At 39.4% G+C, this 12,307-nt stretch overlaps 1 protein-coding gene across 1 annotated transcript in view; it reads left to right on the plus strand.

The window, feature by feature from the left end:
• The window catches only part of LOC108246754 (cullin-9), a 72,443-nt gene that overhangs the window by 35,190 nt on the left and 24,946 nt on the right, over nt 1–12,307 (plus strand). Inside the window, 10 exon segments of the mRNA XM_017434456.3 lie at nt 2,931–3,036; nt 3,111–3,338; nt 7,374–7,464; nt 7,533–7,704; nt 7,985–8,090; nt 8,168–8,263; nt 8,331–8,506; nt 8,591–8,724; nt 9,570–9,755; nt 12,116–12,145. Of these exon segments, the coding sequence (XP_017289945.2) occupies nt 2,931–3,036; nt 3,111–3,338; nt 7,374–7,464; nt 7,533–7,704; nt 7,985–8,090; nt 8,168–8,263; nt 8,331–8,506; nt 8,591–8,724; nt 9,570–9,755; nt 12,116–12,145 (1,325 nt within the window).

Here is a 12,307-nt window from a genome sequence, read left to right on the forward strand (position 1 = left end):
TGTTTGAGTGTAAATGCAGTTTGCAGAAAATTCCCTGCTCAAAAGTTCTTGTCTCTTGCACTGATTTTTTCCTTTAACATTGTGAAGCTCTACTTAGAACCTTCTTAAGATCCAATAGTGCAAAATGCAAATTCTTGCAATTTTTTGTCTGGTCTTAAGATTTTGGTCAGGAGTGTATTGTTTAGGTGAAAGAAAGCCATCCTGGTAAAATTTTTAATTTGAGTTATTCTGATCAAAAAGAACGCCATGGTTTTTTATATTAGAACTTGAGGCCAAATAATGCCATCCAGAGGAAGTGAAAAGCTGCAAAGTTTATTCCATAGATGCTCGGGTCCAAAAACCACAACCTCTCTTGGCAAAGTTTAAAACAGAAAATTAAGAGCCATCCAGGTTTTTATGTCTCTAAAACAAGCTTATAATCTAAGTAACTCATTGGATTCATCATGTTTCATGGATACATATAACAGAGTGTCATTATTACAATGATAACAATTTATCACATGCTGTCTGATAACTTTACTTAATGGAGTACTGGTTTAAGCACTGAACCCTGTGGAACTCCTTGACAGATAACTACGATTTAACCCATTTAAGAGCCATTACTCAGACCCTCTAGGATTTCGTGATGTTGCGATCGCAACTATTAACGCAAAATCAAGCAAACCCCGTGAAATCGCAACTTTTTGCAACTTTTCCCAAAACACTGCAACTTTCCTGCAACTTTAACCCAATATTTATGGTGGAATACAAAATAACCCCAAATAACTCACGAAGAAGAGATGTGACGTCACATCCTGTTAACATCAGAATACCGGGAGCATGCAGGAGCAGCGACCGAAGCGAAAATGTGCGCTAATGCTTCACATTCATATTCAACTAAAAACTAACTTCACTGCGGTCGCAAACCAGTTTCCTACCCAGCTGCTCGAGAGTGGAGGGAACCTGTTTTGCATGTCCTGCAGTGTAATCATCGAACATAAACGCAAGTCATCCATCGACAAACACTTTGTGTCTGCAAAACATGTGAGGAAAGCTGCAGACGAAGGACAATCCATAAATGGTCATGAATGTCAGTTTATAAGCTATCAAAGTTAAAGTAAAGCACCTTTTGATAATGTCAATGTTTGTTGGTAATTATCTTACAAAACTAGTAAGTAGTTTTGGTTTATATATTAAAAGTTATGGTTTGTTATTAATTTTAGTTTAAAAAAAATCGCAACTTTTCATCATAACTTTTAGGAAAATGCCCTGTGAAATCAGGCATTTTAGCCCGCAACAATCACAAAAAATGCCCGCGAAATCCTGGAGGGACTGATTACTGTAATCCCAATATTAGAATATTGTGATTAATTGTATCAAAGCACTGAGAACTAACAGGACAAGTATGGACATACGTCAACTGTCTGAGGACAGGAGAATATCATTAGTAACTTTCATCAGTGCTGTTTCTGTGCTATGATGAGCTCCAAACCCTGCCTGAAACTCCTCAAACAGATTATTTCTGTCCAGATGTTCAAACAATTGATTTGCAACTATTTTCTCAAGAGTTTTTGAGGTGAATGGGAGATTAGATATAGGTCTGCAATTGGCCAGAGCTCCTAAATCAAGAACAGGTTTCTTGAGTAAAGGTTTAGTTACAGCAACTTTTAAAGGTGAAATGAAAAGTGTTTGAAGCTGACTCAAATAAAAAAGTCATAAAAAGTGCTTCACATTTTAAAAACTTTACACTAAAGTAAAATTAATAATAAAAGATTGAAAAAATATTGGGGTCTCTTCAGCATTTTCCATGATCACTCGGAGGTGTGACATATCCAGTGCCAAACACAGAAACGCGAACAGGGCAGTAAATGGCAAATCCAGATTGTGTGGGGGTGAAATGGTACAGTGTGTTGCAATTAATTGTGTAACCCGACCAAAAAACTACAACAGCTGAGTCGTTCTTCAGCTTGCCAAAGGACAAGAAAGTTGGATGGATGTGGTTAGTTTAGCTTCTGGTAAAAATTACAACCCGAGAGTCTGGTGACTGACTGTGGAGTTAATGCTTTGAAAAGGATCACCTGAAATATAAACCTTCAATACAAGAACCACTGCCTCTCGCTGTCCGACCCCCATTGGTCGCCTCATGCTGGCCGACTGCCCCCCACCGCCTCTCACTGCCCAGTCACCTCCCGCCACCTGACCAGTACCTTCCACCTCCCACTGTCTGACCGCCTCTTGTTGTCTGTCTGCCTCCTGCTATCCGTCAGGCACCCACCGCCATCTGATCGCCACCTTCCACCAGCTGCCTACTGCTGTCCGGATGGGAAACTCCTTGAAGACTGTGTGACGTTGTTGTAAAACTTGGGGGTTCCTCTTGTGAAATGTGGGGCTCGAATTCCCGATCATCTATGTTGCTGCTCTCTGTTGCATTACTGTGCAAGATAGAGGAAAATAATGGAAGAGATTCTTTAAATTTAGTTACAGAATTCTGTGAGAAACATTTTTTATAATAAAATAAAAGGCTGTGTAGTCAGACAATGTAAACTCAAATGTTTTTAAAAACTGAATAGTATTGTGAGAATGCATTATTAGGAGCTTGCTCTCTATGTCATATGTCAGAACCAGATCCAGCGTATGATGAATCCTGCAAGTATACTGGTAGTCATAGATTTGTGAACATTTTAGAACCAGTATACTCTACTAAATTATTAATGGCTATGTTTAAGCTATCAATTTTAATATGAATATTGAAATCCTCCATTATTATGACTTCAGTAGTTAAAAATAAGTCCAATAAAAAGTCTGAGAATTCAGACAAAACTGAGAATATGGGCCTGCTTACAAGTAGTAAGTGTTATTTCAGATTTTCATTTTGAATGAGAGATTGGTTTAGTCTTGTTCTTGTCAATGTGATGGTGGGAAAACTTCTGATTAGCTGGTTGTGTCTTCAGGATCCTGAACAAATTCCTGGACAACTACGAGGAGGATGTGCTGCCATGGCACGAGAGCATCGAGCCCTGCTTGTCCACCATGACGGCCTTCATCAACGACAGAGAGGTCAGCCACACTCACACCACCAAGGTCAGAGTCCACCTTCCAACAAACATTAACCTGCTGTGATGATTCCACAGGTGGTGCAGCTGTTCATTCGCTTTCTGTACCGGCTGGCATCTCTCAACAAAGATTACGCTGTGGTCATGTGCCGTCTGGGCACCAAAGAATCACTGGTCAAAGCTCTGGACAAACACAGCACCAACCTGCTGCTGGTCACTGAGCTGAAAGACCTCATTAGTGACTGCGAGAAGTACGCTAGCCTCTACAAGAAGATGACTACCAGTGTACTTGCAGGATGCATCCAGGTACATAGCAGCCAAATGTTTGTTGGGGTCTGTTGTAATTTGTTCTTTGGGATCTGTTTGTTGGTTCTTTTTTGGGATCTATTCTTCACATCTGTTTATGGGATCTCTGTAGGGATCTGTTTATTTAGGGTGAGTTCTTTGGGATCTGTTTTGCGGTACTTGATCAGTGATATTTTTTTGTAGGAATCTGTATTTGTTTATAGGGATCTAATAGTATGGAACCTATAGGAATCCATACATTGGGATTTGTTTTTAGGGATCTGTTTGTTGGTATCTTTTTTTAGAGATTGACCGATATATATTTTTATGTTTTCTATGGCTGATATCAATACCAATGTTTAGAAGTGAAGGCAAACAATTTTTATTATAAAGATGTACCATTGTATCAACTATGCACACTCCAAGATAGACAAAACCAAAACTGAATATCTTGAGTGGTAAATTACTGAGCAGATACTTTTTTTGCCTTTCTGTTATTGGCATATACCTTACTTTTACCAAAATTAGGTTTATATCCAGAAATTTGACCAAATGGATCTACTTGTAAAAAGGAAGCAGGGACAGAACATTGCAGTTTAGACAGGAGTCACATAAGGTGATCAGCATACGGGGCTACTTTCAACTCCATACTGTTTCTAGTTATACCGGATATATTGGGATGAGACTGTAAAACAATTGACAGAGACGTCATTTCAGTGCTAAATTAGAGGACTTAATGTGCATCCCTGCATTATAGAGCGATGTAAGCATAAATATTATTTGTATGAAAACAAATAATCTCTCTCCACTCTGAAACATTTATTTTCGCCATCCATTGCAATTAAGGCTTCAGGTACACTGATTGTAGAGGGCCTGTTATCCACATTAGATACTTTCTGGAGATTAAAGAAAAATAGTGTCTTTAAGATAAACCTTGTTTGATCTAGGAATATGATTGAAGGCAAAAACTACTTGCAAGCGTCTGGCTAGTAACTTTGCCAGCAGTTCAAAGTTACTGTTTAACAGGCTGACGGGATGATATAAACTGCTTGATAATGGGTCTTTACTGTTTTTTTTTTTTTAAAGCAATGAGAATAACACCTCTGATAAAAATGGGGCCAGCTGCTCCCAAAACATTTTGTGGAATTTGGATGGGAAGCCATCTGGCTTTTACCGTTTTGTAAAGATTTGACTGCAGTCTCAAGCTTGGTTGCTGTGGTAGGGATGGTCCAGTTCTTTCGCCAGATTCTGATCCAGAGCAGGAGTGATAATGCCACTGAAGAAGATCCGGTCTGCAGAAACATGAGTTCAATTATACAAGTACAGCTGCTTATAAAATTCAATGAAACCTTTATTAGGGATCTGTTTGTTGGTATCTGTTTAGGGATCTAGTCATCTTTTATACATTATCAGTCTAAAGTCTGCTGATGTGTAAAGGATGATCAGCTGACTTGTTTCACTTACCACAGTATTTTTTTTGTTGTGAAATTAAATATGTCAAATGGACTCTCAGCTCTTATTTCATGTGAATGTTCTTAACACTAAGCTTGAGAAACACTGGAATGGCCACTGATGGCGGTATACAAGATTTTTGGCTGCCTTCTGGAAAAGATCTTTGTGTACCATTTACATGTGGAAGCCACACATTGTTAATATTTTGTGCTGTATAATGTGTCACCAGTTCATAAGCGCTCAGAAATATCTTTATTTTACTTAGATAAACATATATCATGTATAATGTGAATATAAAAGACATGAATTCTGTAATGAACCTCCCATTAAAGCCCAGTCAACATTATCAAGGACAAAACTCTGATCTGATGCACTATCACTACTGTGATTAAATGAACAAGTGCTGTAATCATTCTAACCAGAAAATAGCTGTACTTTACGTTATTAAGTACTTTAAATGAATAAATGTCTGCTCTAGTGTCTGGAGCTAATTTCATTCAGTCTAATAATTGAAAGAGGATAGAAACTTGGGATAGCCTGGAGTGGCCAGTCGGATCATTGGGATAAATCCCGGTGGGCCGGCTGGGTTTAAACTTATTTTATAATAACTGTCTATGATTAAAACAGAGAAGACTGGGCTGCTTACACATGCAACTTGTACACACACAGCCAACACTCACTGTGCAGCTGTTTTGTGCCATCTGACCTCTACCAGCTCATCACACAGAGGGAGGGGCTGTTGTACCTGCAGCCTGCACTGACGGAGAGGAGCCTTGGACAGCTGCCTGACAAAACAAGATTTAAAAAAAACAAACGTACAAACTGGAAGCCTCTCAGAATGACACAGCCAAATGCGCTATAGGATGTGACATTTTAAATAAAAGCTTTTGGTTTAAGAGTGAAGATGCAGACAGTCAGAAAGTAAGTAATCTACTGTATACAAGCAGTGAAATGTCAGCAGATGTCCTGAACTAAATACAGTGCTTCCTGCAAACTACTGTTCAAGTTTTTGACTCAAGTCCATGAGTTATGGTGTTACAGCATAAAACTAGTCTGTGATGCCAATAGTTTGTTGCCATACCACCTGAATAAGACACCTTTGTGGTCTTGTAGCCCCTCAGCAGCAGCAGCAGCCCAGTTTGCTGCTGGTGATACTGAAGAACCAGAACCAAGCAGCAACATAAAGCCTCATTTTAAAGTAGGCAGATAAGATTGATCATTAAGCAACAAAGTATATTGTTAAACATTACAAAGTGTAAACCTGGCCTGTATAAAAATGACCAGATTTTACTGAATGATGTAGCATCATAGATAAATCTGAGTTGACTTGATCAGAAAACTTTCTAATGGAAGGTGATTTGGGTTAAAACTTCTGAGTTGTTTATGTACTGTCACATCAGCTAAAAATAACCTGGGAGTGTACGTACTGATGTGCAGAGAGAAAGGAACAGTTTTTGGACAATGATAAGATTATAAGCAAAGTTACAGAGACTAGATTTCATAAAGTTACACTGCATAACAGACATGCAAAGAACAGTGCAATTGTTTTTGTTTATTTATTTTTATCTTGGTATGGTTATGGTTTGGGTTTCAAAAAATGTCAAGCACAGAACTTTATGTTATAAAAGAGTCAATGGTGATGGAATAAATACTGGACATGTTTATTAAAATTTTTGAAAATAGAATTTGAATTTATTTTACTCCTTATTGGTAAAAGTAGAAAAAAATACATAAAGCTGTAGACAAAAATGCGCAGACTTACGCTCTATATGTCTGTATTTACAATATTAGATTTCTGTAATATATCGGGTTGAGATATACTAACACTAACTGCTAGTAGTGTGTTTTCTGTACATACCTGTCAGTACACTACAAGTCTGTCCTACTTGATTCTGGACTAAAAAAGTATTGAAACTACTAAAGGTACTGATGTTTGTGGAGGGTATAATTTTATTTACGAATTAATATAGTGTGTAATTTATCACATTAGTGCAGATATGTTTTGATTTATTAAGTGTAGCATATACATACACAATGAAGAAGTCGGACAAAAACTGAAAAGGTCACATTTTCAATGATTTATGAACTAATGTCATAATACTCACCAATGAAACATAATGCCACATACTTTGAACTGCTTGTTCTGGTAATTATAACAAAAAGGCAAACCATTAAGCTTCTTTACTGAGGTCAGGTTTTTTAATCTGATATTTATCATCTGCTGCTTTTCCAGTCATAACTAAGATCACTCATAATGATATTAAAGGTCTTCTCAATATGGCAGCACAAATTCTCATCTTGTTGGGATATGACCGCTAGCCACATTCTTGGGGTATGTTCTTTTGATTGTTTAATTTTGTATCAAGCATGCCACAAAAGTGTCATTTTTCAAAATATAATTGTTGACAGTCACAGAAAAAATAAAATGCTATCACTCCACAATATCACAATTTTTTCAAGGGTTGTAGATTGCGCAGGGGTCAGTCATTTCAGTGTTTTTGTGATTAAGTGGTTTTGAAGATCAGGGTGTGGTTCTGTCTCCTCCTGGTGTGCACTTCATCCTATGGGAGTCATGTAATGATTCTACTTCCTGTTTCTTCTCAGATGGTGCTGGGTCATATTGAGGAACATCGCCGCAGCCACCAACCAATCAACATCCCCTTCTTCGACGTCTTCCTCAGAAACCTGTGCCAAGGTCTGTCTGGATCCGTTTCTTTTTGTTCATGTATAGGAGGGCATGTAGTCTGACTGGTCTGTGTTTAGGATCCAGTGTGGAGCTGAAGGAGGACAAGTGCTGGGAGAAAGTGGAAGTTTCATCCAATCACCATCGAGCTAACAAACTGACAGACAAGAACCCCAAAACATACTGGGAATCAAATGGCTGCACTGGTTCGCACTTCATCAACATCTACATGCACAAAGGCGTGGTCATCAGGTAGGTGGGGCTTAAATTCCCGTGGTCAGTAGGTGGGGATGACTTATCTATTTGTGTGGCCATTTGGTAGGCGGAGCCTCACTTAAAGGTGCTCATTGGGTGGGCAGGGCCCCTTGTAGTCATCAGGTAGCCAGGACTTAACTCTTTGTGGTCATCAAATCATCAAGAGCCTCACTCATCTGTAGGCGGGGTATCACTTATTTGTTGTGGTCATCAAAAAGATGGGGCCTCCTCTTCTCATTTTTTACAAGTCTAACATTGGGTTTTCTTCTCTGCTCAGACAACTTGCCATCCTGGTGGCCAGTGAAGACTCAAGCTACATGCCAGCCCGGATCCTGGTTCTGGGAGGAGACGACCCGACCAACATCAATACGGAGCTCAATACTGTGAGTCTGATGTATGGCTTGGCAGATTATTGAGGGTGGCTACTTGTCTTGTTAATGACCCTGCTGTGTCTCTACAGGTGAATGTGGTGCCTTCTGCTAGCCGGGTAGTTCTGTTGGAGAACATGACCCGGTTCTGGTCCATTATCCAGATCAGGGTGAAGAGATGCCAGCAGGTCAGACTCAGTTCTGTTTCAGCTCTGATCCCCCTTTCATGTACTGACTCTTCCCTCTCTGTCGCAGGGCGGGATTGACACTCGGGTTCATGGCTTTGAGGTTCTGGGTCCAAAGCCAACATTCTGGCCCGTATTCAAAGAGCAGCTGTGCCGTCGCACCTACCTGTTCTACAGCACCAAGGCCCACACATGGTGTCAGGAGGTGGTGGAGGACAAGACGCAGCTGCTGCAGCTCTTCAACAAGTATGATTCAAAACCCTTCAAGAAGCAGCAGCTGCAGCACTCACATTAAACTCAACTGTGTGTGACTGTGTGCATCCACTGCAGGCTAAACAGCGCTCTCAGACATGAGCAGATGTTTGCAGATCGATTCCTTCCAGATGCAGAGGCAGCTGAAGCTCTGGGTCGGACCTGCTGGGAGGCTCTGATCACCCCCATTGTCTGCAGCATCACTCTGTCAGGTACATGCAAGTACACACACGTTCAGCCATATGTGCTCTCACACACAATAACACACGTCTCACTTGTCAGGCTGTCATACCAAACTGATGTTTTTGTTTGAAGCTGCATAGGGCAATGTTTTCCTAAATGCAAGATAAAAGTAGTGTTTTGAATCTTAACAGACCAGTACCTCTTTCTCCCGTACCTCAGAGCTCTGTCTCTAACACCTGTGAACTGTCACACTCAGCTGGACGAGAGCGCTGTTGAGCAGCCACTGTGCTTTTAAGCTACAATGGTTGACTCACTAGTGAGAAGACAATTCTTGCCATAAATGGAAATAATAAACATGACTATTTACAGCATCATTCTTTTTTTTTGCCTCTGGTAGTTGTGCTTGAAGCTGTAGGAGCAGAAACAGGCTGCTACTTTTTGTTTGCTATCTTTGCATATTCCACTAGTGTCTCTTAGTACGACAGAGCTCTATAGTTGAATCTAGTGTACAAACAATGAGTGCACAATAAGAGTGCACGCAAATGGTGGGGGTGTCCATTATGTACCAATAATTTTGGCACAAAATGCGACGTTGGCTAAGGATTTTAGCAAACTGTGACTGAAGTAAAAAAAAAAGTTTTTTTTTCTCCTTTTTGATCACTCCAGTTTATTGATACCTGTCTGAATGCATACATAACATTACAAATGTATTTAAAGCAGGTGGTCGACTGCATCTTTAACGAAAGCTCTCCGTTTACTAACTGTAACGTATCACATGTTGGCTCGTTGTATTAAACTGATGTTTGTGTTTATTTAATAATATTGGAGAACGTGTTACAGTGCTGTAAATCTGTTTTTGTTTCTGTTTTCCCAGAATCCTCGACCTGCAGCCCTCTGTCCTGGCTGCTCAGCGAATACCTGGATAATGCTGAGTCTGCTCGCCGCTGTAAAAGCCGGGCGGCCATTTTTAACAGCAGAGTGAGACGTCTCACGCACCTGCTGGTCCACGTGGACACTAGCCAAGTGGACGGCGAGGAGCTCAAACCACCTGTCAAGTCCAGTGAGTGTGGAACCATTAGAACCAGTTTATCAGTTTTGCTGTGGGGGCTGGAGGCCCCTGACCTCTGCTTTAGTCCTCTTCCAATAGAGTGTGTCTCTGAACATGGTGGGGTTTTTTTTTTCCTTATTTGATAGGAAAAGTTGATGATAATAATCAGGAGCTTCGTGAACTATTATTAGGAATTTATTTTATTTTTTACATTCTGTTTATTATTTGTTTGTTTGTTTAAAAAATTAAATCAACAATTTGCAACAGACAAATACCCCCAACCTGGCATCTACCTCTAACAAACAAATAGAAGAAAAAGAAAAATTGATTAAAAAAAATTATAATGGTAATAAAAGATAAAAATACACATACACTTCCAAACACATTACATATATATCTCAAAAAACATCTTTGTGCTGCTTAGCTCAGAATGATCTGACATCTTGTACCATTCACATTAGACAGAAAGAGACTCAGGTTATTTCAAATGATCCAGTCCTACCAGCTAAAGTCAGACTGATTTTTTTATTTATTTATTTGTAATTTCATTTACTTTTACTTTTTTCCTGTTGTAGAAAAAAGGACCCCTCTGATCCAGCTTGTATATGTAGTTTTAGCTTCAGATTTCCAGTTTAGCAATATTAGCCTCCTGGCCAGCATAGATGTGAATGTTAATAAGTTATTTTAAAGTTCAGGTGAAGTAGGCCACACCCCAAACAAGGCTATTAAAATATTAGCAGCATTATCCTCTCTAGTTACATTAGATAACATGAGAAAATTTTAAGTCAAGAATCTCTTCATGAAGGGACAGCTCTAAAACATTTGAGTAATTTGTTGTGGCCTGTTGTCATTGTTCACACAGAGGGAACACTGTCAAATATTTTTGTGAGTTTGGCTTTGGTGTAGTTAGCTTGATGTAGAATCCAACATTGCAGTAAACTACGCTTAGCACAGATTTAAGATCTATGTACCTTCTTTAACCCCCCCAAACATCATCTAAAATCAACAGTCCCAAACATGAAAGGTTAAAAAGATTTAAATATATATTAGAGATTGCCCCTTTCAGTGAAGGAGAGAAACAAGGTTAAATGTTTGAATTGTTTTGGACAGGTGGGGAAAAAACATATATCACTCACAAAATCAATCCAATATTAATGAACTGTTCAATAAATTCAATAGAAATGAAATAATATCTCTAGATTTTATCAGGTGCACACTTATTCCATTAAATGCCTCCTTCCATTCAGGAAAAAAAAAACCCCACCGTAGTCCATTCTTTTCTAAGGAGTTCCCATTCTTTCTCATCACACAACAGCTCTGTGGAAAATACCTTATGTACAATCATTGCGCACAGTTGTGAAAACATTCAAACATTGACTTCTTGTGCATGAGATTGGGAGACTTCATTCTGAACATAGTCTTGCAAAGGTGACTGCAGCATTTGAAGCTTAGATTTGAAAAATGTGTAAGACTTTCTCTGTACATTCGTAGTCATGAAAAATGGGGAAAAATCTTTTTAAAAAATCTGTATTTTTTCCAGACAATCTGGATTTTAAAAATGCCAGGGGTCCACAACTTTAAACTCTTTCTTAAAGGCTTCAATCACTTCTTCTGACTTTGATTAAAGAGCAAAAGTGGAGAAGGATCTGTCTAAGAAGGATTCACCCAGCAGTTTAAATCACCTTTTGTAATCAAATCAGAAATGGTCAAATCTGCAGTATTGAGAAAACCCATTAAAAAAAGGTAATTGTCCTAATTGGAAGCGCATACATTCACAAGAGCTAAAAGTTTCAGGAGTGATTTGGGACAAATGAGTGACAGGAAAGGTTTACAAGACAATGGTAAGAGCAGGTATGTTGTATTGTTTGGAGACAGTGGGACTGACAAAAAGAAAGGAGACAGAACCGGAAGTGGCTGAGCTGAAGATGTTGAGGTTCTCCTTGGGAGGGACGAGGATGGATAGGATTAGGAATGAGGTCATCAGAGGTACAGCACAGGTTGAACGACTGGGAGATAGAAAGGCCAGACTGAGATGCTTTGGACAAAAAACGACATCACATTAAGCACAAAACCTGCATAAGTCTGGAAATGTGGGATTGGTGAAGTAGAGGTTCTGATAACTCTTCAAACACTGTAGCTGTGACAAGAGATGGACAGACTTTAAGTGTCAATTAAAATATTCCATCATCACATTCCGACAGAGCTCCCATGAAACATGTCCTCCTGCACGTGTGTTTACCTGAACACCTCTCTGATGGAAATGTTTGTGGTGTTAATTAGGAGGCTCATTAATGAGCCATTTTGCTAGACAGGAAGCAGATGGAGGAAATGTTTGAATGCTGAATGACTAAAAGAGTTTATTCTATTTCCAGAAGGTCTCAACAGAACCAAAGAGCTGAAGAGTAAGTACGAGCTGCAATAAGAGTTGGCGTTTTAACGCTCTGCTCTCATTTCATTTGTCCCCATAAAGACAGGAAGGCAGCAATGTGCCCCCTGCTGGCTGAATCTGTTCAAGAATTAATCTGCTAATACAGTGGTTCACAAAGTGAAGGGGGGGGGGGGGG

Source organism: Kryptolebias marmoratus, linkage group LG22 (assembly GCF_001649575.2).
Source record: "Kryptolebias marmoratus isolate JLee-2015 linkage group LG22, ASM164957v2, whole genome shotgun sequence".
Taxonomy (NCBI): Eukaryota; Metazoa; Chordata; class Actinopteri; order Cyprinodontiformes; family Rivulidae; genus Kryptolebias; species Kryptolebias marmoratus.